The sequence below is a fragment of the Heterocephalus glaber genome, unplaced genomic scaffold, assembly GCF_053883595.1.
Source record: "Heterocephalus glaber isolate CG9 unplaced genomic scaffold, H.glaber_assembly_v1.0 deba00001504, whole genome shotgun sequence".
In the NCBI taxonomy this organism is placed as follows: domain Eukaryota; kingdom Metazoa; phylum Chordata; class Mammalia; order Rodentia; family Bathyergidae; genus Heterocephalus; species Heterocephalus glaber.
Genome location: NW_028258324.1, coordinates 36,844,693 through 36,871,803, shown reverse-complemented (window position 1 = coordinate 36,871,803; position 27,111 = coordinate 36,844,693). Strand labels below are relative to the sequence as shown.

The 27,111-nt window shown below is 36.9% G+C and overlaps 1 protein-coding gene across 5 annotated transcripts in view; it reads right to left on the bottom strand.

The window, feature by feature from the left end:
* Schip1 (schwannomin interacting protein 1) overlaps window positions 1-27,111 on the bottom strand; it is an 809,964-nt gene that overhangs the window by 42,034 nt on the left and 740,819 nt on the right. The window contains exon 1 of one of the 5 annotated variants that reach the window (XM_004834528.4): window positions 8,807-9,062. The exons of the other annotated variants lie outside the window; for them this stretch is intronic. Within the exon in view, the coding sequence (XP_004834585.1) occupies window positions 8,807-8,836 (30 nt within the window). The 5' untranslated portion in view covers window positions 8,837-9,062. Of the gene's footprint in view, window positions 1-8,806; window positions 9,063-27,111 lie in introns of those variants that run through there. 5 annotated transcript variants of the gene reach the window in all.

Here is a 27,111-nt window from a genome sequence, read left to right as displayed (position 1 = left end):
TGATACATAAAGCTATAAGCCTAAATTCTAACATCTTTTTTTTTTTAACCTTACTTTTAACTGGGTCAACTTAGGTATAGCACTAACATGAGAAAAACAGAATTTTCACTCTTAATTGTGTAAATGTATATATGCAAAATAAATGTATATATATATACACACACATTAATTGTATGTTAACTATATACATACACACATATACATGTACACACATGTATATTAATATTATTATCTACTGGAGACAGGCACCTCAAGTCCAAGATGGAAATGTCCCAACCAAACAACTGCAACAAGAATTAGTACTAAGAAAACCCTAAAGGACCACCCCACTCCTCAACCTCCTAGTCCCTTTGTCAGAAGTGATTCCCTAGCAAGTACTATATAGAGACAAGCAACAGAACATGTCCTCCTACAGCATGGATGCCAGAGCTTCTGGGGCAGTCTGCAAAAGGGGCCCTCTCCAAACAAGGTTCATAGTCTGAGCCCTTTGCAGATGGAGATGTGACGTTGCTGTCGGGATGGCTTGCGCCACCTTAAAATATCTGACATAGTACTTTCCTATCATATGTAATAGGATCGATCTTTGATGCGCTCTAGAATTTTTCTACTCAAAATGTACTCTCAGTCAAGAACATTAGCAGAACCTTGGGTCTTTCTAGAAAAAACACCTCTCAGGTTCCACTCTAGACCCATAAATCAAAAAAGGAATATTTAAAGAGATCTTCAGGATTTTAAAATTCACTTTATTAGCAACACTGCTCCAGAACACTTAAAAAAATTCATGAAAAGCCACTCTCCATCTATTTCAGACTACATTTTTTTTTTTTTTTTTTTTGGTGCCAGAGATAGAACTCAGGACCTTGCACTTGCGAGGCAGGCGGAACCACTGAGCTAAATCCCTGGCCTCAGACTACATTTCTAAGGAAGGTGGCAAGAGTTGAACTTTAAATGTTTGGAGTCAACCCTGTAATTAATTTTAATTCCAAGAGGTCCAAATGAATACAAGAATGGATGGCACCCAACCAAATACCGCCTCAGCAGATATGAGCTACATGGAGCATGTGGTGGTTTTGTGGTAGCTATGTAAACAAGGGATAACAGCCACTCCTGTCTTTCTACTGTTACCTTCTCTAAAATGAACTGTTCAGCCAGAAGACGGGCCCAGAAACTAATGCTCTCCCTCAGAAAATGTGCTCATGGCCACTTAGAATCCCTGAGGTGAAAAGGGCCTCTTCCAACCCCTTTGCCCTGAGGTTCAAGGACTGGAAATGAGGCTTCAGTTTCCTGTCTAGCCATGCTCAGAATTGCAAGGCACATTGTTCATGTGAGCTAATGCTTTAAATGATCATTATTGGTGACTGGTGGAAATTATGGACTCTGAGTACATGGACTACATTACCGGGAAATCACTTACGCACTGACAAAAGACTTTCCTATTCATAGGTGAAAACTCTGTTTCATCCTGATTAACTCTTCAGTCTCCTACTCTCTTCTTTCAGCCTTAGCATCCCTATTCCATATGCGACATTTATAATTTCTTTTCAAATCATTTTTCTTTTATGTACAATTCATCTAAATTTGGTTTGCTTGGGCCAGGGATTTAGCTCAGTGGTTTCGCCGCCTGCTGCGCAAGCGCAAAGACCCGAGTTCATCCCCGGTACCAAAAAAAAATATTTTTTTTGGTTTGTTTTCCAATGAAAGTATCCTGACAGCTAGAAAAGCCATGAAAATTTGCAGGTGGTTTTTAAAAAGAACTTTTCAGTGTAGGTTGAAACATGAAAATAATGACATTAAAGCTCAGGATAGGGGAGGTGACAGTACAGGAAGTAGCCAGTGCCAAATGCTTTCCCACATTAAGAAGACTAAGGGTCATAGTTGAAATCTTTCTGCCCAACAAGAAACCCATCTGCATTCACTTTGACGACCATGGTGCAGCTTCCAGGTGGGGGTATATTAATGCCTTCATTGTGTTTCTCTGTCTGTTCTTTCCCCAGAAGGTTCTCTCACACTGATTGTCACCAAGCTACTCCGATGGTTATTTATTTATTTTTTAATTCAAGCAGTTTTGTCAAATTACTTTCTATTTCAGGGAGTGTAGTGATTCCTGATGCTTTTACATAGTGCACAGGGGAATATTAAGTACATCAAGATTTCATATTTTCCTTTGGTATAGAGAATATAAATAAATAATGAGATACAATTCTATTAATGTTCAGTTTCTCTATGTAAAATTGTGATTAGTTATCCAAGGTCACGCTACACACACACACACACACACACACACACACACACACAGAACACACACCCACAGTGGGGTCTCCATCCTCCCAAAAGCTTACTTTGATGCAGTGATATGTATCATAGAAATGCCCCCATTTTCTTTCCACCTCCCATGACCACCATCTTTTCCAAAAAAAATACTACTTGGCTTAACTTCTTAAAATCACCTTAAGTCTGAATCACAAAGTTTGAGCCAGACAATGGTCCTTTTAAACAGGGATGATCCATTAGGTACAAAAGCTCTATTTCAGATCAAGCTCATAATGAGGCCCTGTGGAAGTTTTCTGGTTGTTGTTATTGTTTGTTTTTCCCTTTGAGGACGTATGAGTGTATTTCTTTTGTGGGAAAGCATATTAAATTAGGCTTTTAGATATTTTAGATAAAAATAAATATAGCTGAATTTATATCCAGAATTATTTTCTTAATTTTTAAGGTTACCACCTTCTCAGAAAAACGATTATATCTCAACAAGACAGAACACAACTATATTTAACCAGGAAAAACAATGAAAACAATGTTCATTCCAAAATTCAACACTATTAACTACAAAAATATTTTTCTAATCAAAAAAATCTATAGAAAAGTAAAGAAAATTACTGTATCAAACTGATATTTAAAAGTCTGTTTCAAAATAGTGCACTAAAATGCTTTTGGGATTCTCTTTTCATTCCAATATATTTTTCTCTGCTGTGGATGAAACCAGGCTTACACTGCATAGAATCTCAAGTGAACTCAAATTTGATACCTTATTTTCTCATTCACAAGAAGAAGCGACCAGGAAATGAACTCTCACTTGGCCCAGTGTCAACAAGGATAGAATAGATTTCTTTTCCTTTGTTAACCATTAAATGATCCACTAGAATTTGGACATGAAAGGCTGTTTACTACTTTCTCCAGCAAGAATTTTAGGACATCTTGATGTACCACTTAAACCGATACACTCTCTAGTTTCACCATGAGACCACAATAGGGTGTCTTTTATTTAACAAACTCTCTTCAATTGGACCAAAACATTTCGTCCCAGAAAAATTCAATGTTCCACAAAGCACTAAAATTATCCCTTGATAGGGCAAAAAAGATGCAGTAAAACCTAGTAAAAGTAAATGTATTAAGAAAGGCAGCTTGGGGATGAGAATATGCTCAATAACGACAAGCTTTTGAAAAGTACTTGGGGATAAACCATGAGGCATGGAGGTGTTTTCTAAATGTACTGTCTCTGGGATGTGCATGCATCTCTTTTATTCATTTTGTACCTTGTACAGCATTTCCCATTCTGGTGCATGGAATGTCTCAAGTGTTGGCAACTGAAGTTCAGAAGCCATGGAGCTGTACTCTGGAGTCAGGTGCACTAACTCCCTGCTGCATGCATAGATCTGAGGTTTTCACTGGGACTAAGAACAGTACCAGCTGCAGAAAATACAATTTAATCCAACAAACACTTATTGAACACATACTCCATGTGTAAGGCCTTGTCTTCAAAAGAAGCCTTGTCTAATAGGAGAGACATACCTATATGAAATAGTATAAAGGGATTCTAATAGAAGGAAAAACAATGTTCATTGAGAAGAAGGAATTTTAACTGAAAGGCAAGAGGCAAATGTTTCCTGCAGAAGGTGGCTGTCTTAGTTTTCTTATTGCTTCGACAAAATATCTAACACCCAAAGTTAAAGGGGGAAAGGCTTATTTAGCTCACAGTCTGTAGAGGTTTCAGTCCATTATTGACTGGCTCCAAGGCAAGATGGCACGGCAGAGGAGAAACAGTTCATGGTGGGGAGAAGGTAGCAAAGCAAGGAAGAGGGGAGACAAGCCTCTTTCTGTCCCTAATATTGTATCCAGGCTACTGGGATTAGGGCAGTGCCAAATCAATGAATGGACTGATGTAGTAACCACCCACCCTTAATCCTAACACCCTTAATCCTAGCATTGCACCATGAATCAATCATGCACTCTAGATTCAGCTACCTCTGAAAAAGACCCATCTATGACTGCCATGAGGCTTTCGGGGGACATGTAGACACAAGCCTTAACAGTGACATTTGAGTCTTGAAAGCTGCCTTATCCTGCAACAGGTGGAAGCAGCTGGTGTATTGGTGGGAGGCATCCTAGTTGGAGGCCTCACAGCAAAGAAAAAGAACTGATGGCAATGTGGGGGCAGGAGTGTAGGGTCTGGAAGAAGAAATGTTTCTGCCCAGGGTTCAGATCGTGGTTAGGTCTTGACTGTTATACAAAGAGTCTGTGATTTATCACAAGGAACAGAGGGAAGCATTAAAGATTTTTGACCATGCCTCTCCTGACAAGGTATATGTTCGAAGAAGGGAGTCTATGCTCCCAGAAGAGGGAAAAGATGAGAGTTATTCACACACCATTTTGCCTTTTCTCTTTCAAGTCTCTATTCCCACAGTAGCTAACAATGCAAGAGTGTGATCAATATCTGAGGCAGTCGTTTAAGCAAAGGCAAGATGGGGATAAAAGCATGCATTGTTTTTATACATGCATGTGTCCCAAAACAAAACTGCAGGAGAAGGGAGAAAATATTTGAGAATTTTTAAGCAAAATGGGCCCTTTGACCTAAATGTGGGCTTACAAGTTAACAACATTTCTAAGCTGTGTATCAGAGAGCATTCAGACGAATCTGGCCTTTTGAAGGCTGCCAGGCCTGAAGCTGTGGGCAAGGTTCTTTCCTGAAGAGATTGGCTTCCTCCCAAGATTGGAAAATGGAGGTTGATAGTTCTCTCTTCTTTACAGGGTTATGACCAAAAATGATAGCACATGCCTCTGTGACCTCTTTGCTAACCTAACTCCTGTAAGGGAGAAAAGTACATAAAGATGACAGCAGTGTGAGAAATTTTAAAGACAAAACCAAACCACCACAAAAAAATCCTGCATGGGAATTCCTTTCTGTTCACCTCTCTTTGAATTAACTTGTTCAAAGCACAATGCATACAAACACTTGCTCAAACAGGGGCATTCAGGCTCTTGAAGCAGCAAAACTCTTTTTTCAACACAACCATCTATTTGGAAAAGCAATATATAAGAATCAACTGTATTTCTACATATTAGCCAGAAACAACTGGGAAATGAAGAGCTGCACCACTTAAAGATTCTCACTGAACCCCTGATGTGCTCAGAAGAAATGGTGGCAGGAGGAAGACAGCTCTTTATTCACGATAACTGGCTTGTTTATGCAAAAAGATGGCCTCTGGCAGTGGACCTGCCAACTCTCATGCCAGCATGTTAACTTGAAAAACCCTTATTTCACAGATGAGAACATTAACAAGAAACATGGGGATAACCTGCTGCCTCCATGAAAACAGTACAGATTAATGGTGGAGGAGGGAAGAAGTGGGACTGAAAGCTCTAAGAAGTCACCATGCTACTGCATATTTACAATGCCTTTTTTCTTGGTCAGTTTCATATATAATAGGTATATCCATCCACTGGAAAAGTAGAGAGAACAAAGATAAAAATCTCTACCTCCATGAACAGGGAAGATAGAAAAGAGACAAATAAGTAAAAAATGTACTAGGATAGATGGTACTATGATAAATGCTAAGTAAAAGATAAATTAAGAGCTAAGTGTGGTGGTGCATGCTTGTAATCCTAGCTACTCAGGAAGGTGAAGCAGGAGGATCAGAAATCTGAGGCCAGCCTGGGCAACTTAAGCAGTCCCTCTCTAAAATAAAAAATAAATGAAAAGGGCCGGGAGCATACCTCAGTGGTCAAGCAGTTGAATGTGATTTTCAGATAAACTGTGAACAACCTTTTAGCATAAGTATATCCAAACACAAAGATATTTACTAAGTCCAGCACCTGACATGCATGGGGGTTGGGGAAGCCATGCTAGGCAGAAGGAACAGCAAGGGCAGGGCCATTTCAGTTACATGGCTGGGGAATGAAGCAAGCAAAGTTAGGAGAAAAGTTTGGGAGGAAACAGGGATGATCTGATGTGAGGCGTCCTGGCCCTATAAAGATCTCGGTTTACACTTTGAACAGGGTGATAAACTTAAAATTTTGAGATGCAGGTCATGGTCTGACTTAGGTTTTAGAAACTTTTCTGGATGGGCTTGTTGGCACAGGCCTATAATTCCAGCACTCTCTGAGAATGAGGCAGGATAAATGCAAGTTTGAGCCCAGCTTGGACAATTTAGTGATTTAGTAAGACCCTATGTCAAATTCAAAAATTTTAAAATGGCTGGGGATGCAGCTCAGTGCAAAGGCCCTGCTTTGATTTCTAATGCTTAGGGAAAAAAGCTATTCTGGATACCATGGTAAGTAGACTATGGAATGGAGCAGGGGCCCAAATCAGGCTAGGTAGACCAGTTAGAAAGACATTATTGCTATAGTGATAATGATAGTAGCTGTAGTAAATAATATATATCTCTATGCTGACCAAAATGTGCATATAATGTTTTCTTTGGGGGGGGGGTGGCCTCTAATACTCCATTCATGGTCACTCCATGAAAGATTTCTCTGAAATCTTAGTATGTACCATTTATAGGAGGAAAAGAATCATTTCTCCAAATAAACTCTGTCATCTCACTAAAAATGCTAGCCGAAGGAATTTGCCTTAACTGCTGCATTATCATTCTTAAAAATAAATAAGGCCTCATCAAAATGGGGCAGTTTCTAAAAAATATAATCAAACTGTCCATATCACCAGTGACTGAGACAACATCAAACTAAGGATTTAGCGAAATCACCTTTCCTGAATCCAATCACATGTGCTCCCAGCTGAGTTCTAAAACTAAGGTTTCTAAGTAGGATTAAAATTGACTTCAAGGTTAATGTTTCTGTTTTGCTGAGCTATAGATAAAGAAGAGCATTTCAAAGGAACAAACACATGAAGGTAGTTCTACTACAAAGCTCCACGGTGATGCAGAGTCTATTACCTATCATTATCCACTGAAAACACTCAGTTTTACTGTGGAAATAAGTAATAAATACTTCAAAACTATTAAACAAACAATGCCACTGTTATATTTTGCAGTTCATATAAAATAAAATCAATTTATCTTCCTTTGGAAGAAGCAGTAGGATAACATAACCCCGTCATCTCCAGATTAAATTGATATTTGACCCATTTTTTACCCTCTAAAAACAATTTCATGTTCAGCCTAATGAAAAGATATAGAGAATAATCTTGTATTAGCTTACCCTTCAAACATAAATTATATAGCTTCTCTGACAAGAGAAGAAAATTTTTTTTAATTATTACAGTAATTTAATCTCTGGCAGTGGTAGCCATGTCATCCATAGATTAGGGTCTCTGTGGTGCCTGACATTCCCCACCCTTAACCACTGTGTTATGTGTGAGCGATGTGTGGTTGTTTTCTCAGGATCTCTGATCCTTTCTCATGGAAAGAATCTCTGTGAAGCACAAAACTTGACTTTTAGGATCTATATACCTAAGTGTCCTATAAAATGAGAATACTAGAAAACATCCCTATAATTATTAAATTCCCATTACTAAGCAGAGAAAAAGCATATAAATGTATTTTATGGACATGTTTTACCTAACTAGAAACCACTGCCTTGAGTCTGGTGAAATGTGCCATTCTGCTTGCATACATTTACCACTGTGAAATCTGACCTTATGAGAAACACCTGCTTGTCTCAGGTAACTACCTCACACAAGGAAAAGGCATTGTTAAGTAGAGAATTGGTTCCTTAGAGCTTCTAAACTTGGTTGGTTGAGTAATATCCCAATGTTAACTACCCAAGACCTGGACTAGTCATTCCTACTGCTGCAAAGAGCAATTCGTCTGAGGAAATTTTTGCTGGCTGTTTACAGTGAGGATACTTTCAGTGTTGCCTCAACAGTCCAAGTCCTAAGAAGGAGTTATTAAACACTTGGGAAGTGATCATTTGAAACTGTCTAAGTGTTTAATTCGTAACTCCAGATACTAAATTAGCACATAGTTGAAATGTCTTATTAATTTTTTTCTTTGTGGCATCTTAATGCATATTCTTACTAAGGTTTAAAACAACATACTGCTAAAAATAAGTTCATAAAGACATACAAGGGCAACTTTAAATGTCAAGTGCATGCTGGCTGATTTTTCAAGAATGTCTAAGATCAATAATTATGACTTTCTATTTCCATAATTTTCTTAAAGACTATCCTAAAAACTAGAAGAAAAGTAATTCACTTACTATGCAATGAGCAAGACCTACATTTTTCAATGCTAACGATGTCAAATTTTGACCAGATTTTCCTCTGAATCCCCTTAAGTTCAATTATAGTTCAAAACAGTTCCTCTTATTGCAGAGACATACAGAATGTGCAAAGCACACATCATCTCCATGGATTCCACAAACGCTTTAAAGGCCAAGGAAGCAGTGTTTTCTGCCCCATTACTCCCCAGAAAGCCTAATTACAATTCAGATACTGTATGCAATGAAGGCCGAAGCCATGCTGGGGATGGCAAAAATCCCTTGAAAATCCGGAAAGAGGCAACCTGCTGCTTTGGAGGAGGAAGGCCTCTCCCAAAGGATGCCGGCCTCAAGATCAGGCTTTAAGTCTTACCTGGTACGAGCAGTTCTCCTGATGTACCATCTCAGTGCATCCTAGGGCGCAGACCCCAAAGCAGGACTGCTCAGCGAGGCTGCGGAGGAAGAGTGCGGAGCATCCAAGGGCGGGCGCGGAGAGAACGCCCGGGTTAGTCAGGGGCTCCCCGCAGATTAAAATGGATGCTGTTTCGCTGATCAACCTGCGCAGTGGCACTGCCTGTGCCGGAGAGTGAGCGCGCAGCCACCCAGCAGCTCGGCTCCTCAGAAACCAGTGAGGCAGGCTTGGAACAGGGAGCTAGGACCGGGCTGGGGGAGGGGGCGGGCTCATCACCCGCACAATCAGCCAATTATATTATAGGCACAAAGAACAGGATCAGTCTGGGGCTGGTGTGACCTTCTGGTGCTTTATGAAGGCAGTTAACTGATGTGGAAACATTCTAGTCCTCATTAAAGAGAAAAAGGCCAGCGAGGGAGAAGGAAAGAGACAGACACAAATCAATGTTGCAGTTGAACATTTCTAACCTCCGGCATCATCCTTCCTGCCCATTAATGCTGCTTGGTTGGTGCTTATTCAAAAAACGAGGCCTTAAAGATCATTTCAGAACTTTTAACATGCTAAAAGGAAAGAATCCATTCTGAATATTGATAATGAAAGGCTGTTTTCAGAGCTGGGGTTTTGAAGTATTTGTCAACTTTATGAAGGGAAGGTCTTCACTCATTAAAAATTATTATTTAAATTTTTTTTTAGAACTTCCGCTTATTTTTGAATCTCAACTGCTTTTAAGTCAAACAGAAATAAGATAGAATAACTATTCCTATAATTTGTTAGGGAGAGACGTATGAAAATATTAAGGTCAGAATAATTTATTTTCATGAAAACTAAATTTGGATTTTAATTTGCAAATAAAATTTTTTTTACATGCATATGTTAATGCTGTGATTTTATTATATAAACACCACCAATACAGCACACATGATCCCTGAAACAGACCATCCTACCTAAGAGACAGTAAAGGCAAGAATTCTGGACTTGCAGGTTATAACTAAAGGAAATACAAATTGTACCGTCTATGCTTCTGGGGGGAAAAATTGGGGTCAATTTCTGAGTGGCTTCAAGGCCATTCTAAGAGATATCTTCAAAGTAACTTAATGACAAAAAATTAGGGGAAAAACTCTGATAAAATGATATTTCTTTATCTATATTCCTTAGTTGTCACAGGCAATTGGTTTTGTTGTTTCCTAACAAAATGTCCCTGAACACATAAATGGTACTCGATAAAAATGCGACAGAATTTAAGTCACCAAATTTTAAAAATCAGTAGATAATATTTTAAGCTATTTCAATAAATAAAAAAAGAAACGGAAAAATATTTTAAACTATTTCAATATGTCTTTTCAAAAGCTCTTCCTAGTACCAATAATCACAGTCTTCATTATGATACACACAGAGAAAATTACTTTAGCCTGAGAAATGAAATCAACATGTTTGACAAATTTTTATATCACGCACTCTCTTAAGAAAGGATAAGTTTGTGCTATGAATATTTGGTAGTGTATTTTTAATTTTATAACAACATTTCTGTTTCTTGCAAAGAGAAAAACACTACTTCTATAAATATTATTAATTTTTTGTTACTTGAGACTCAAACAGGAGAAAAGCCCACTCCCTTAATTGAAGTCACTGATGCATTCACATCCACATGAATTTCAGACTTTCTGTTAGGAGAATAAAGGTTTCAGGGAAGGCTCAAGCCCTGATGTTCCTACAGACTCCAATTTCAGTACCAGGTTCAAGGGGGAAAGCACTGCAGAGATGTCCCCTAGGCTCACAGCTTTTCTGAGTCTAGGAGAAAGGTGGGCCATGTGCCAAGAGCAGGACTTTCTAGGCTGCTCCTCAGCCTACTACACAATGACAGCTTGATGAATGAAGCAGAAGCCTGGTCCGAATAACCAGTCTGCTTAATATAGGATGTAGGAAAGAAGATAGAAATGTTTCAGGGAAAGGAAACAATATACTTCCACCTCAAGCTCCACCCTTCTCTTCTGGGTAATCTACATGGTACAGAGATTTCTCTGAGGACTGCCTTGCCATATATACAATCACCAAATGAAAATTCTGGAGTCCCAACTGTGAGCAAGGAAAGGTGATAGTAGATAAGATGATATGGGAATCTCATGTTTAGCAGAGAAGGCACAATCCCAGTTTCCAAGACAGAACAGCTCTAACTTCAAAGACTGCTGAAACTTTACTTAAGTGACTACATCGACGATCTACTGCCTCATGTTCCCCAGTCTATAAATCTGAACACTCGGAAACATGCTTCCAAGCTGTACAAACCTTAAAAAGCCACTTTTAGCTCTGTTTTCTTCAAAAAATTGAGGGCTCTGGGATATATTATATAAGCTCCTAAAGACATTTATCATGTGTTGTTAAAAAGAAAGTCTAAACATTATCCCACTCTTCACAGTTGCTGTTCCATAAATAGTGGAAAGTGACTCAGAAGTGGCTCTGGGAGAACACATTTCTGACAGTTGTATCCCAAATCCTGTCAAAAAAATCCTTCCCAGAGATATAAAAAACACAAAAAGAAGAATAGATCAAGCAGGTTTCTCTTTATGACTATAAAGAGAGCCCTTTCCTTCATTGGAAAGGACTTTGTGTTATAACTTAAATTATGATTTGCCAGTGCAAAAAACTTTAAACAAAAACCATCTGTCCCAAGAACATTTAAACAAGAACAATTTGCCCAGCTACATTCATATTTATTTTTTTACTAAAAGAAAAAATCAATGAACTTTTTATTTTAAGCACAGTCCATGTAACAGAGAGATTTCTTTTCATCTCAAGTCTTCATGGCTTCCCTTTTCAGTGAAAGTACTGAGTTTTATATTTAAATAGGACCTCAAGAGATCATTTCATCCAACACTGTTACTTTCAGATATGGAAACTAAGGCCTAAGAACATTGTGGCATATCCATCACCAACAAAAAAATATCAAAGTAAGGAATATAAAGAAACAAACATGGTTTTCTGGGTCATACCAAGTGAACAAGTGAAAGGGCTCCATAAAATGATGCTGCTAATAGCCAGGCATGGTGATCATGCAGGTAATCCCAGCTATTCAAGAAGCTGAGGCAGAAGGATTGAAAGTTTTAGGCTAGCCTGGACAACACAGTGAGACTCTAATCTCAAACAAACAAAAAACAAACAGTGCTGCTGTTGTCTGACTCTACCCCTCAAAATTCTTATAGTGAAACCTAACCTCCAATGTAATGGTGGTAGGAGATGGGGTTGTTGGGTGCGGATTAAGTCATGAAGGCAGAGCCCTCATGAATAGGATTCATGTCCTTATAAAAGAGATAGGAGGGAGCTGCCTAGCCCTTTCTATCAGTATAGTGAGAAGATGACATAAACCAGGAATCTCACTAGGCAATGGATCTGCAGGTGCTTTCATTTGTGATTTCCAAGCTTCCAGAACAATGAGCAATAAATTTGGTGTTGTTTGTAAGTCATTCAGGCTATGGTATTTTGTTTTAACAGCATAAGTAAACCAAGACAAATGCAAAAGGAGGCTCACCAGATTTGAAGAAATAACTCCCTGTGACTGAGCCACAGTAAGCTCAAACCAAAATCTACCAAGTAAGAGTGAGGTTGCAGTGTGCTTTGACCTAAATGTGAATTCAAGGTAAGTTTTAAAGGAAGAAAAATTAGAGTATTTCCTGACTTGGATATTGCTCCTGTTTCTGCCACCATATAAACTATCATGTCTTTAAATCCAGAAAATAATTTTTCAGTTATGACAATTAGCATGTTCTCAGCATAGAGTTTCAAAAGTGAATTATTGGGATCAGAGACTAACCTGGAAGACGCATGGGAAACTTCCTTGCATGAGCTTTTTGAGTTGTTTGTGTGTTTGGCGCACATAAGTATATAGATGTAGAAACTCAGGTATTCATATTTAAGGTTTGCACCTTTCATTATATATAAAATTTACCTCTAAAGATTAAAAAGAACTAGTTAGTAAACTATGAACTCTAATGATATGAAGGCTAAAGTATGTAGAGGAACATTTACTGATATTTGCAATTTACTAGGAGATGCATCAAATCAATGAGGTGAACTGATGGACTAGTAGAGGGAAAGGTCACTAGTAAGCTATAAAAAGGCAAGATTAGTAAAACATCAACTGTAGAATCTGAGTGGTGTGTTAATTGGCATTTGTGAAAAAAATTTCCATTTGAAAATATTTATAAATGAAGTATTGGAGACGGGAGTTGAATAAGGAAGTCAATATCATATGCTGCAACTTGTAAGCTTTTCTTCAGGAAATTAGGAGGGCAGGTACATAGCTTTAAGTTGTGCAACTTTATACGGCATTGACAGAAAGGGAATTGTGAGGAAAACCGTTAGTGACTATTAGAGAAAACTAGTATCTGAATGCCCCAGTCAAAAAACAATGAGTTACCACTATTGTTGCACCAACACATATGATATCATCTACAGCAATATATCTTTGAAAATGTTTCACAGTTCACAATATTTTCCCCCCAGGAACTCCCTTGATTCTTGTGACCTAGTAGCTGAAACAAATTCTTATTGTGCCATGTGAAGTAGTGTTTCTGCTCTTGAGCAGTCTGGTAAAGAAATAAGGCAGTACACAAATTACTATACAAAATAAAGAATGATTTAAGTGGCTCTAAAGAGATTTTGTGTGTTTGCTCACTAGGAATTAATTAAAAAGAGGAAGAGAACTCTTAGTCATGGTGAAGCAGGAGAGTACAATACTGTAATGTTCATTTGGTTGTTTACCTCTTTAATGTCTGTCTTTTCTAGGTCTAGATTTATGAAGTTTCCTTAGAACTTGGGTTTTTGTTGGTTTATTCCATGCTATGCCCTTAGCATCTAAAATAGTACTTGTAATATAATAGGCTCTCAATAAATATTTTAAATGAATGAATAAATCAACATGATCTTCAGAGAGTTACCTCGGTTCTCCTTGCCTCCTTTTCCTCATCTACAAACTAAGGATGTTTATTCCTTGTTACAAGACAAAATAGGAGTAACATCTAAAATAGCTCATAGGTGGGGCCAGAGATTTAGCTCAGTGGTTTCGCTCCCTGCTGTGCAAGCGCAAGGACCCGAGTTCAATCCCCGGTACCAAAAACAAACAAACAAACAACAAAAAATATATATATATAAAATAGCTCATAGGTATTCAGGAATTAAACAGAAATGGATTTTTTTCCTCCCCTAATTAAAGGGAACAGCAACTATCTAAGGAATAAAGAGAGGCCTGAAGGATGGAAGTGATCATGGGGATGGAAGGATGGGGATGGAAGGGAAAGGACTGGATGCATTTTAAGATGCTGAAGAAATATTGAGATAGTGACACAGTATGGAGGTGAACCAGAGAAGGAGCTGAAGTTTCAAGACCACCATTGGTATAAAACTGGTAGCATCAAAAGAAATAAGGAAGTTAGGAGGAGGAACTGATTCTGAAGGGTTGAGGGGTAGTAAAGAGGCTTTTAATTTTTCACCATAAAGTTCTCAGTCTACGGTGCAAAAAGAAATTGAGGTAAGAGAAAATTCAGGTTGAAAGAATTTGGGAATCTTTTGTACAAAAAAGGTAGTTGGTTCTACAGAAATGGAAAAATTAAAAAGGAAGACTGTAAAGAAAGAACTAAAGAGAAACAAAAACATCACTATGGTAGACACAATAATGCTCCTGCCTTCCCTGACAAATATCCACATCCTAATCCCCACATGGCGGGCTATAAGGTTGTTAACCAGCTGACCTTGAGGTGAGGAAAGTACCCTGAGCTACTCAGGTGAGCTCAATGTAATAATTTTTCATAAGTTCCAAGAAGAAGAACTAGACATTGGGTAGTATGAGAAAACTAGTCCAATATTGTTGGCTTTAAAGATGGAGGGAGAGGTCACCAGCAAAGAGAGGTGAGCAGCCTGTAAAAGGTGGAAGAGGCAAGGGAGTGAGTTTTCCTTAGAGCGTCCTGCAGGAATGCAGCCCAGCCAACACGTTGAACCCAGCAAGACTCACTTCAGACTTCTGGCTTCCATAACTGTTACACAATAACTTTGTGTTGATTTAAGCCACTAAATTTGGGATGATTTGTCATCACAGAAATAGAAAACTAATATGTGGTTGAAAGCCCACATTTTGAGGGTGAGAAAATGAAAAGGAGATGTGGTCAACAGGGTGAGAGGAAGGTGAAAACTAATATAGCAGGGGTCAAGGAGACAGAGGCTGCTGACTGAGCCTGATTGTTTCAAATGCTGCAGGGAAGAGGAGGAGGAAAACAAACAGGAGCTTTTCATTATGAGGAGTCACGAGTTACCCTTAGGAAATAATTTTGGGAGTAGTGTGTTAGGGGAGGTAGCCAGGTGGTTGTGGTTAAGAAACTATGGGACTGAATTAAAGAAGTCTGCAGATGAATCAGAAAATTAGGATGGTAGCTTGAGTATACAACAGAATCAGAGAGGTTGCTGATGTGGCTGTTGAAGAGGCAAGCAGCAGAGAAGCAGCAAGGGAGAGGGAGAAAGCGATGGTGGTAGGGCCAGGTGCTGGGAGAACTGGATCAAGAACATCTGGCAGGTGTTCATTCCATCTTGGAACAGAAGATATTATGAGTCAAATTACAAAAAAATGTTGAGTAAGGAAGAAGCCCTTACTGGAGATGGGTAAGATGCAGAAGCACAGATGAGCTGAGTGGGTGAGCTTGACTAGGTCCTTAAGGAAGCAGCTGGAGGTTAAGACCCCTTGGGCAAGAAGGCTGGCTGGAGTAGGACCAGAGAGGCTGGATCAGTGTGGGAGTGGCTTTTCTAAAAGGTTTTGTAAGGGCTTTACTGTGATTCTTGAGAGTGCTGTATCCAATTCTGCTATGGAAGAACAAGAAAAATAAATAGGATAGGATAGATGAAACTCATAAAATCTGTTAAGTATTAATGAATATGCAGTGGCTTATAAGACAGGAAAAAGTCATTAGATGTGTTAGATTTAGCTAATGAGTAATCAAGTAGATACAGTCAGAATTCATGTGATATTGATGTTAGTAACCTAGATGAGTTAGACCTAGTTCAAGTGTGTGTGTGTGTGTGTGTGTGTGTGTGTACTAAGAATACAAACAAATGTAAAAACTAAAGTAAGTACCCAATATTCATGACACACTAAGGCACATGAAACACTCAGTATTCATTAGATTGCATACTGACTGCTCATGATGACTCTCATTCTGGCCCTATGTGTCCTTTGCCCAAGACATACAAATTCAATCCTCAGCTTCTCATCAGGCTATGCAGTGAGGTATGGAGGAAGCCAGTGGGACTTGCTACTGTGTCTCCATAACACAAGTTGTGTGTCACTAGAGATACCATATAATTGGGAACCATTTCTTAAACCTCAACCCTGTTTCATATGTATCATCCACATAGAAGGTTGAGGTAGCAGAGGCTGGACACATAGTTTCTAACGCAAGCAGCAGGTTGTGTGGTCCTTCAACACTCCAGTATCATATCCTAAATATGTCAGCTTAGTGTATCTCTTTCCCTTGTTTCTTGCTTTATCTTTTAAGTAGATTTAATGAACTGTATGGTTGGAGTGGACATTTGGTATCGCCATATTTCTATACTTCTTCCAGAAAAAATAAGGCCCAGAAATGAGAATTGAAAGATACAAGTGAGACAGGTTATACTTTTTATCTACGTAATTAAAGCATAACTAAGAAACAAATCTTACAAACTCCGTAAGTTTACCCAGAAATTTGAGTATTCTGCTCTCATTACACATATATTTATTATTTCAGATTATATTAAAAATAGTTTCCTGAGAAAATTATTGCTATGAATCAATAGTTGTTACTTTTTCTCTTTTCAAGTATTAGAATCTGTTTTAAAATTAAAACCTATACACAAAATGATAAAAAAGTTTATCAAGATCAAATTATTCTGAGTTTAAATTTGTATTTTCCTATTGGATCCCTCATGAGAACATGAGGCTCTTTTCATTGTACACAAATATTTGAAAATAGAATTTATAGATGTCAGTTATAGTTTTATTTCAACTGTAGTTTTACATTTATTTCTGTATTTTGTTTGGTTGTGCCAAATCAAAAGAATCCTGTTTCACACAGCTAAGTTGTCATAAATGGTAATAGTTTTTAAAAAATAGTTTATACTGCAATCTCCAGATATTCTTCATTAAACATATCTAGAAGCTTCAAAGTAGTAAGAAATTTATTCATGATTGATTTGGTAACAATATATAGCTGTTGCTCATATTTCTTATTATAAACAAGAGAAGATAAGAAAGTAGCCACCTTTACAGTAGGACATTATAACAAGACCTTCTCACTTGATATATTGGGGATTCACTTATGATTGGACAGCCTACTATTAAGCTTTATGAGAGACTATGCTGAACAGATGTGTCTGACCAAAACCTGGCCCTGAATCCAGCTGGGCCTCTTGGGCAACCCAGGTAATTTTTCTTACCTGGACATGTTCAGGCATGAATTTTTCAGAAAGGCAAGTACAGAGCCACTATCTTTACAGTCAATGGCATACTGATAAGTTCAACTAAGTTCAACTGTTTTGAGGACATAAAAGATGATTTTAGCTGGCAGGATAAATTCAATATGCTTATGTCAGAAAAAGAGGTGGGGAGAAATAATGTGCAGAGGTCATAAGGGGATGAAATTCTTATAATATGGATTGAAATATATTCTTCTTACCACAGCTTTATAGGATAACTTTTCTCCCAAGTCCAATAGACAATCTCATTTATAGATGTATTCTGAATTATTTTTACACTTCAGAACTCTTTAATTTTCAACTCTATTTTTTGGGGGGATTGAGGATGAGGTGTTTAGCAGCTCATTTTAACAGGTGCAAATTAGTCTCTAAAAATACCTCCTGCCACCCTGGGTTCTACAGACACAGTTTGAAACCTACTGCATTAGGCAGTGGTATAGCAGCAGCCTCAGTCTCCCTACACAATATGAGATGGGTTGTATTTCCATGGAATCTTCCAAGTACTTGTTCATTGCTCACAGTCCTATGCCTTTCCACCTTGTATTTTCTGCCCAATGCAATTGTTGCTGTACAAAACTAGCATCTAATGCATAGGTAAATTTGCGTGAAACCTACATGATTTCATCCCAAATTTATGTCCACGTTTCATTTCCCAGTCTTTGGAGTGAGAGAAGGTGGTGGCAAAAAGTGAAAAATAGAATAAATTTGACAAAGTTCACATTAGCCTTTCCAAATGAAATTAAGCTAATTTTCTGAATGCCAAGCCCCAAGTAGCACTGTGTGAGTGAGTGTGCATGTGTGCGTGCACGTGCTGGCATGCCTAAGAATGGGCAAGGGGCACGCTTCCCCTTTATCCCTCCAAGTCTTTAAAGAGCCTCAACAATCCTGTCTACCACTGTAAGTGCTCTTAGATAAAGCAATACAAGAAAGCCCTGACAATATAAAAAGTACTTCACTCCTCTGAGGTGGTGGTGCTTGATTAAAACCAGGTTAATAGAGACTAGGGAAAGGGACTGACCTTCATACTGAAGAAAGGTGACCTCTAGTGGACAATTGTATTTTTTCAACCAGTTTAAAATAGGAAAGGGATAAAACACAAGTAATGTTTTAAATTACGTTTGAATGGCATTTAAATGACAATGGTAATATACATACATAAGTCTTCACTTATATTAGTAAAGAAGTATAAAGGTTACATTAATATATCCAAAGTTACACTTGCCATCTTTGATGGTTCTGGATTTGATAGGACCTTGGACCAGGAATCAAAGACCTAGTTTTGGGTTGGACTATACATCTTATTAGTTGTGTTTCCTTGGGCAACTCCTTCATACCTATAAACTTTTATTTCCTAATCTCTAAAATTGGTTGATTTATAAACTGCCTCCCTTTCAAGCAGATAGATGGTTATCTTTTTAAATCAAGTTCACTTTATATCATGAGTTTTCCAAATGACCAAAACAAAATTAATGTCATTGTATGTATTATATATAGCATTGGGTGAATCAACAAAAAATACTAGATTTCAATTGAAGGTCTTCCTTATAAAAATTTAATGAAGGTAAAGGTGATGAGTTTTTTCTTTTCTTTTTACACTGATTATGGAAAACATTTCAAAAACCAAATATACCAGATTATTAATTCATTATAAAAATTTATATATATATTTTTTATTTTGCTTAAATTCTTTTATTGGTACATTTTAGGTATACAGTATGTTTACATTTATCATTGGGTGCTTGTACCTGTACATGATGTATCTTGGTTCTTATTTTTTCCCATTACCTGTGCGCACTTCACCCCTCCACCCTTCCCTATTTACATAGACTTTGTTTACATTTTTTTCTTTTGTCATAATTTTTCCTTGCTCTTCTTTCCTTTCCCCTTTCCCTCCAACTTAAAAATTTATATTATTATAAAAATCATAGTGTTTTAAAAAGATTTATTTCACAGGGTAAAGTAAAATAATGATGAAAAATGAAACAATTTATGCAGCACATTTTTTTTTCCAGAAAACTATTTGCTTTTTCTAGGGCAGCATTAGAATGGAACATAATATTTTATGGATGGGGACATAATAATTTATGATTAAATTGTTAAAGTCTTTACGAAACCAAAAAAACTTACAAATTATCATTAATCATACAGATCTAGTGTTGAAATGTCATCAATTATAATGGGATTTAGTACCTAATAATTTCCTTAGGTACAGAATATTCTCTCGTCAGCTTTTTCTAGGACAAGCTAAGCAGCAATATGGACTGTTTTTATAATCATTCTCATTCTCATCTCTTTAGAAGAAAAGTTCAAATATTTTCTGTTGCAAAAAAGAAAAAAATGCTAGTTTAAAAAGCTTTTTGAAGAATGCCTGAAAAACTTTTAATGATCTAATTAACTTGCTTTATCTTAAAGCTATTGAATTAAGAAAGTTCCTCTTCTTTTAAAAGCAAAAGTCTTTCAGGATATAAAGGTACTGGTTAGAAAATGATGCTACTACAAACAGTAGGCAAAGGGTAAACTCATGGTGAGAGCTAAAATCTGTCATGGATTATTCATAAACAGTAAAGTTAATCTGTACATTAGTCTTAATTTTTTCAAAACTGTAAACCAGTTTTTCATTGTACATGGGCAAATACAGCCTCTTTCAGGCATATAACTTGGGCCCACAAAACATTCCCTTATTGGAAGTACTCAGGCTTTTTCATTATTTACAAAGAATGCCAAGATAGAAATTAGCCATCTTGGATCAGGAAGCTGCTCCCTCCCCTACTGGCTGCTGTCCCCTCCCCACCATAGTGGCTAATTGGAACCTCTAGCAACAACAAGGTTAGGGATCTAGGGATTGCAGTAGATAGTAAGTGGAAGAGCACATCCCTCCTACCCTGTGATCAGAGGCCTGAGAGAAGGACATGGACTGCAGAAGCAGGATTTAAGCAGTCTTGGGCCACCTGTGGGGCAACAAACAGCACTCCTCCACCCTGCAATAAGTGGTGTGAAAGGAGCCACACATCTGGAAACCCTGCAACCAGCACTAAGCCTACTGTAGACTTGGGAGGCACAGATTTGGGCTCTGACTTGAACACTACCACAGAAGTTTGGGCACCAGAGTATTTTTTTTTTTCTTTCTTTCTCTGTTTCATTTTCATTTATCTGTCTGGTTTTTGGCTGTTTCAATTTTTACTTTTATTGCTTGTTTTGTTTTGTTCATCTTGTTTCTCTATTTCCTCAACTGTCCTTTTTGATTTTTTTGATATTTTCATATGAGTGAACATTGTCTCTAGTCTTTCTTGTTCACTTTGATATTCTTTTGTTTTCTCCTTCATTCTTTCTCTCCTGTCCTCTTCTGTTTCTCAACGCTTGTGTGGTCATCCTTTGTCCTTCAATCTTGCTTCTACTATAGTTCTCTTCATTTATCTCTCTGTTTTGTCCTCTATCCCTCTTAGATTATCCCCCCCCCCCACATACGGAGGATAAAAACACTCTACTATGAGGAAACTCAATGTATACAAGTTCCTGGTTTATGCTGGATTTTGTTATATAATTGTAAATCTTGCTCCTATAGTTAAAGGTACCAAATTAAGAGATAACACAGTTTGTCAGTTTCTAGGCTGTGCTTGATGCTATTGTTATTGTTAATTTCACTGCTTTAACCAGGATGCCATACCTCTTGTAATCAGTTGTTCTCCCTTGTATGACAACATGGTGATTGTCTGGGGTCATAACCCTCACCATAATCAAGTACCAAAGGGCTGGGTCCTGAGCCAAATAGCAACTTCTCATCCCTAATAAATTGGGAAGGTAGAATCTTGGGATAGACATAAAGACCAAGGGCCAGGTACACCTAGAAGAGATCTCTGAGGAATAGACATTTCCTAAGGAAGCCTCAATACTAGTGATAAAGCTATCTACCATAAGAAACTTACAAGCATCAATACAGAAAACAAATTAAAATAAAAAATAGAAAATGACAAGACACAAAAGCAAAATGTAACTTCAGACCTCCAGGCCACCCAGAACAAGTCTAGGCGAGAATGAGATGGAGGAAATCAAAAGCCACTCACCTGTATTTTCTGAAATGATAGCAGCAGAAGTAAAAAAAACAGATGCATGAGGCTATAGGAAATCAGATCAAAAGTAATTTCTCAAGTGAAAAAAGAGATGATGATCAAAATGAAGGAATTGCTCAGTGAATATAGAGTAGATATAGATTAAAAAAACAGAGGAGCTTGGGAGAACAATGGAAACATGAACGCCCAACACAGGAAAGAAATTAAATCCATGAAACAAATTCAGATATCCAGGAGATTAAAAACTCTATTGAAAGTGTATGTGATTGTCTGAACTAAGATGAGGACAGAATATTGGATCTAGAAGACAGGATTGTGGTTAGTGATCACAAAAAGATTTCTTTAAAATAGTAAGGAGCCATGAAAAATCAATCCAACAGCTGCAAGATAAAGAATGGAGTCAATGACGAAACAGGGGACAATGCAAATGTCATAAAAAACCTGTTAACAGAAGTAATGGCAGAAACTTCCCAAACATGAAAAAAGACTTTGACATAAAAATAGGTGAGACAAATAGAATTCCAATTAGCCATGACCAAAATAAATCTACACTAAGGTATATAATAATAAAGATTCCAGAAACTCAGCACAAGAACAGAATATTAAAAGCTGTTAGAGAAAAGAAACAAATCAGCTATAAAGGAAAGCCCATCAGAATCACTGTAGACTTTTCAACACAAACCCTTAAGGGAAAGAGGGCTTGGAGTGATGTATTTCAAGTCCTGAAAGAAAACAACCTCCAACCCAGATTGATGTACCCTGCAAAACTATCTTTCAAAATCAATAGAGAAATGAGATACTTCCATGACAAAGAGCAACTGAAGACATTCATCACCACCAAACCAGCTCTGCAAAATGCTCTGAAGGGTATTTTAGAAAGAGATAATGAAGACCACAATTCTAAGAACACCAATAGAAAGAAGCCACCAGGCAAGGCAACCAATTAAACAGAGGGAAAAGACAAGGAACCAACAACAGGAAAACAATATGACAAGAATAAGCCAATACATATCAGTTATAACTATTAATGTAAGTGGTCTCAATTCACCAATTAAAAGAAACAGACTGGCAGAATGGATTAAGAAACGAAATACAACAATTTGCCACATACAGGAAACATACTTAACTCAAAAAGAAATTCATAGAAAGTCAAAGGATAGAAAACAATACTTCAGGTGATAGGGCCCTGGAAAAAAGCAGGGGTAGCTATTCTATGCGCAGACAAAGTGAGTTTCAAGCCAAGACTGATCAAGAGAGACAAAGAAGGTCATTACATACTTGTAAAGGGAAAACTCCAAGAGAAAAAGATAACAATCATAAATATATATACACCTAATACTGGGTGCACACAACTATATAAAACAAGTATTAATGGATCTGAAAAATCAAATAAGCAATAGTACAGTTGTAATGGGGGACCTCAATACCCTACTGTCATAAATATACAGATCAACTACACAAAAAATCAACAAAGAAATATCAGAACTGAATCAAATCTGTGAACAAATGAACTTAGTAGATGTCTACAGAGTGTTCTACTCTACAACATCAGAATACACATTCTGCTCAGCTGTGCATAGGACATTCTCTAAAATAGACCACATACTAGCCCATAGAACATGCTTAAGTAAATTCAATCAAATTGAAATTATTCCATGTATATTATCAGACCATGGTGCAATAAAATTGGAAATTATTGGCAAAAGAAACCACAAACACTACATGAACACATGGAAATTAAGTAACACCCTCCTGAACAACCAATGGGTCATAGATGAAATTGAAGAAGAAATTAGACAGTTTCTACAATTAAACAATAATACTGATACAACATACCAGAATGTATAGGAGACAGTGAAAACAGTCCTATGAGGAAAATTTATAGTGGTGAATTCTCACATCAGGAAACAGAGTAAGCTCAAATTAACAACCTAATATTGAAGTTCAAACTTTTATAAAAAGAATAAGTCAAGCCCAATACTTGTTTGAAGGAGGAAATTACAAAGATCAGAGAAGAAATTAATGCAATTGAGACTAAGAAAACAATACAAAGAATCAAAGAGTTGGTTCTTTAAAAGATTAAATAAAATTGATACATTCTTAGCCAACCTTATCAAAAAAGGAAAGAAAAGACTCAAATCTATGCAATTTAGAATTGAAAATGGTGAAATACCAATGGATCCTGCAGAAATCCCAAAGATCATCAATAACTACTTCAAGAACCTACTAAGATGGAAAACACTGAAGAAATGGATAAATTCCTAGATACATATGAATTACCAAAACTGAATCAAGAAGATATAAAATGCTAAATAACCTAATATCAGTCAATGAAATTGAAGATGTAATTAAAAACCTACCAACAAAGAAAAGCCTAGTTCTTGAAGGATTCATTGCTGAATTGTACAATAAATTTAGAGAAGATCCAATACCACTACTCATCAAACTCTTTAATGAAATTGAAAGGGAAGCAATATTCCCAAACTCATTCCTGGAAGCAAGCATTACTCTGATACCAAAACCAGAGAAGGATACAACCAAAAAAGAGAACTATAGGCCAATCTCCCTAATGAACATAGATGCAAAAATCCTCAATAAGATGCTAGCAAATAGAATACAGCAAATCATCAAGATTATACACCATGACCATGTTGGATTCATCCCAGGGATGCAGGATGGTTCAGTACATGTAAATCAATAAGTTTAAAACAGAATATCAATAGCCAGGAACAAAAAATCACATGATCATCTCAATAGATGTAGAAAAAGCATTTAACAGAGTCTAACACTCATTCATGATAAAAAGCCTACAGAAAATGGGAACAGACAGTTTTTAATCTCAATCTGTTTTTTGTTTAAATTCTTTTATTGGTACATTTTAGGTATACAATATGTTTACATTTATCATTGGGTGCTTGTACCTGTGCATGATGTATCTTGGTTCTTATTTTTTTCCTCATTACCTGTAGGCCCTTCACCCCCTCCATTCTTCCCTATTTACATAGATTTTGTTTCCATTTTTTTTTCTTTTCTCATAATTTTTCCTTTCCTTTCTTTCCTTTCCCCTTCCCCTCCCTCCACCCCTACACCTTTGGACCTTTTTCTATTTCAAAGTATCAATTATTCGTTTTAATCATTTAATCCTCATTTACACTTTCAGTTTCTCACACTAGAGAAACTATTTGGTATTTACAAATGTGCATCCTATTTATTTCACTTAAGAGTATGGCCTCAATATGCATCCATTTAGCTATAAATGTCTCTAGTTTCTCATTCTTTATGGCTGAGTAGTACTTCATTTTATAAAAAACCCCACATCTTTATCCAGTTTCCATTTTTTATTTCAATCTGATAAAATCCATTCATGACAAATCAACAACCAAAATCGTACTAATGGTCAAAACCTGGAAGCTTTTACTCTAAAATCAGGAACAAGACAAGGATGTTCACTATCACCACTTCCATTCAATATAGTTCTGGAAACATTAGCTAGAGCAATTAGACAAGAGAAAGAAATAAAAAGAATAAAGATAGGAAAGGAAGAAGTTAAACTATTATTATTTGCAGATGACATGATACTCTACATAGAAGACACCAAAAACTCCACTAAAAGACTTCTTGGCTTAATAACCAAATTGAGTCACGTAGCTGGATACAAAGTCAACACACAAAAATCAATAGCATTTCTGTACACAAATGACAAACTTACTGAGAGAGAACTTAGAGAAACATGTTTTTCACAATAGCATAAAAAACTGAAATACTTAAAAATTAATCTAACAAAGGGAAGTAAAAGATTTTTACATCAAAAACTACAGTACTCTGAAAAAGGAGATCAAAGAGGATATCAGAAAATGGAAAGATATCCCTTGCTCATGGGTAGGAAGAACCAACATAGTAAAAAATGGCCATACTCCCAAAATTGTTATACAGATTTAATGCAACCCCAATCAAAATACCAATAGCATACCTCACAGAACTAGAGAAAACATTCCTAAAATTCATTTGGAACCAGAAGAGGCCCAGAATAGCAAAAACAATTCTGAGCAACAAAGGCAAGGCAGGGGGCATCACAATTCCTGACATGAAATTATACTACAGAGCTCCTGTGATAAACAAAACAAAACAAAACAAAAACAGCATGGAACTGGCCAAAAAACAGACCCAAGGATCAATAGAACAGATTAGAAGATGCAGAAGCAACTCCAGACACACTCAATCACCTTATGTTTGACAAAGGGGCCACACATCTTCACTGGAAGAAAGATAGCCTCTTTATAAATGGTGCTGGAAAAACTGGCTTTTCACATGCCAAAGAGTAAAACTAAACCCATGTCTCTCACCATACACTAAACTAAAATCAAAATGGATTAAATATCTAAATATTAAAACAGAAACAGTAAATCTGCTGCAAGACAGAATAGGTAGAACTCTTAAAGATACAGGCCAAGACTTTATGAACAAAACTCCAATTGGACAGGAACTATTACAAGAAATCAACGACTGGTATCTCATCTTATTAAAAAGCTTTTGCACAGCACAAGAAATCACCAACAGATCAAAGAGACAACCAACAAAGTGGAAAAAAACTTTTTGCCAGCTGTTCCTCAGACAAAAGACTGAGAATATATAAAGAAGTGAAATGTAGAATATATAAAGAACTGAAAAAATCAAATCCTCCAAATATAAAGACCCAATACAAAAATGGGCATTTGAGATGAATACACACTTCTCAGATGAAGAAGTGCAAATGTTAAATAAATATATAAAAAAAGTTCAACCACTAGTCATTTGAGAGATGCAAATTAAAACAGCACTGAGATTCCATCTCACTCCAGAAAGAATGGCTATTATCAAGAAATCAACCAATAACAAATGCTGGTGGGACTGTGGGGAAAAGGGAACCCTTCTCTACTATTGGTGGGAGTGTAGACTGGTGCAACCACTGTGGAAATCAGTGAGGAGATTCCTCAAAAAACTAGGACTAGAGGTTCCATTTGACCTAGCTATCCCCCTTCTTGGTACCTTCCTGAAAGAATTAAAAGCATCATACCACAATGATATATGCACACCCATGTTCATAGCAGTACAGTTTGTAATAGCTAAATCTTAAAAACAATCCACATGCCCATCAATGGATCAATGGATAGAGAAAGTGTGGAGCTTTTTTAATGCAATGGAGTATGACTCAGCCATGAAGGATAAACTTGAGACATTTATAGCTAAATGGATGCATCTAGAGACCATACTCTTAAGTGAAATAAATTGAACACACATGTGTAAATATTTTGTCTCTAGTGTGAGAAACTGAAAGTGTAAAAAGGACCAAAGTGTATAATAGATATTGTGAAATCAGAAGAAAAAGTTCAAATGGGAAGGGGCACTAAGGAAGGGGGAAGGAAGAATGGAAGGAAGGGAAAAGAGAAAAAAATGAGAAAAGATAAAATAGATACTTCTATTTTAAAATAGCTTCTGTAAATAAGGAGGGGGAGAAGGGTTGAAGGGAGGAGAGGAGAATGGAAAAAAATAAGAATTAAGATATATCATGTACAGTATAAATTCCATACGATGAATGTGATCATTATGTAAATTGTATCTAAATTGTACCAAATAATTAAAAAAAGAAATTAGTGGTCCTTTTGAGACCTAGTGCTGTGTAGATAAACCAATTTTTCTCCTTCCTCTATCCTCACTGATATGACGATAAAG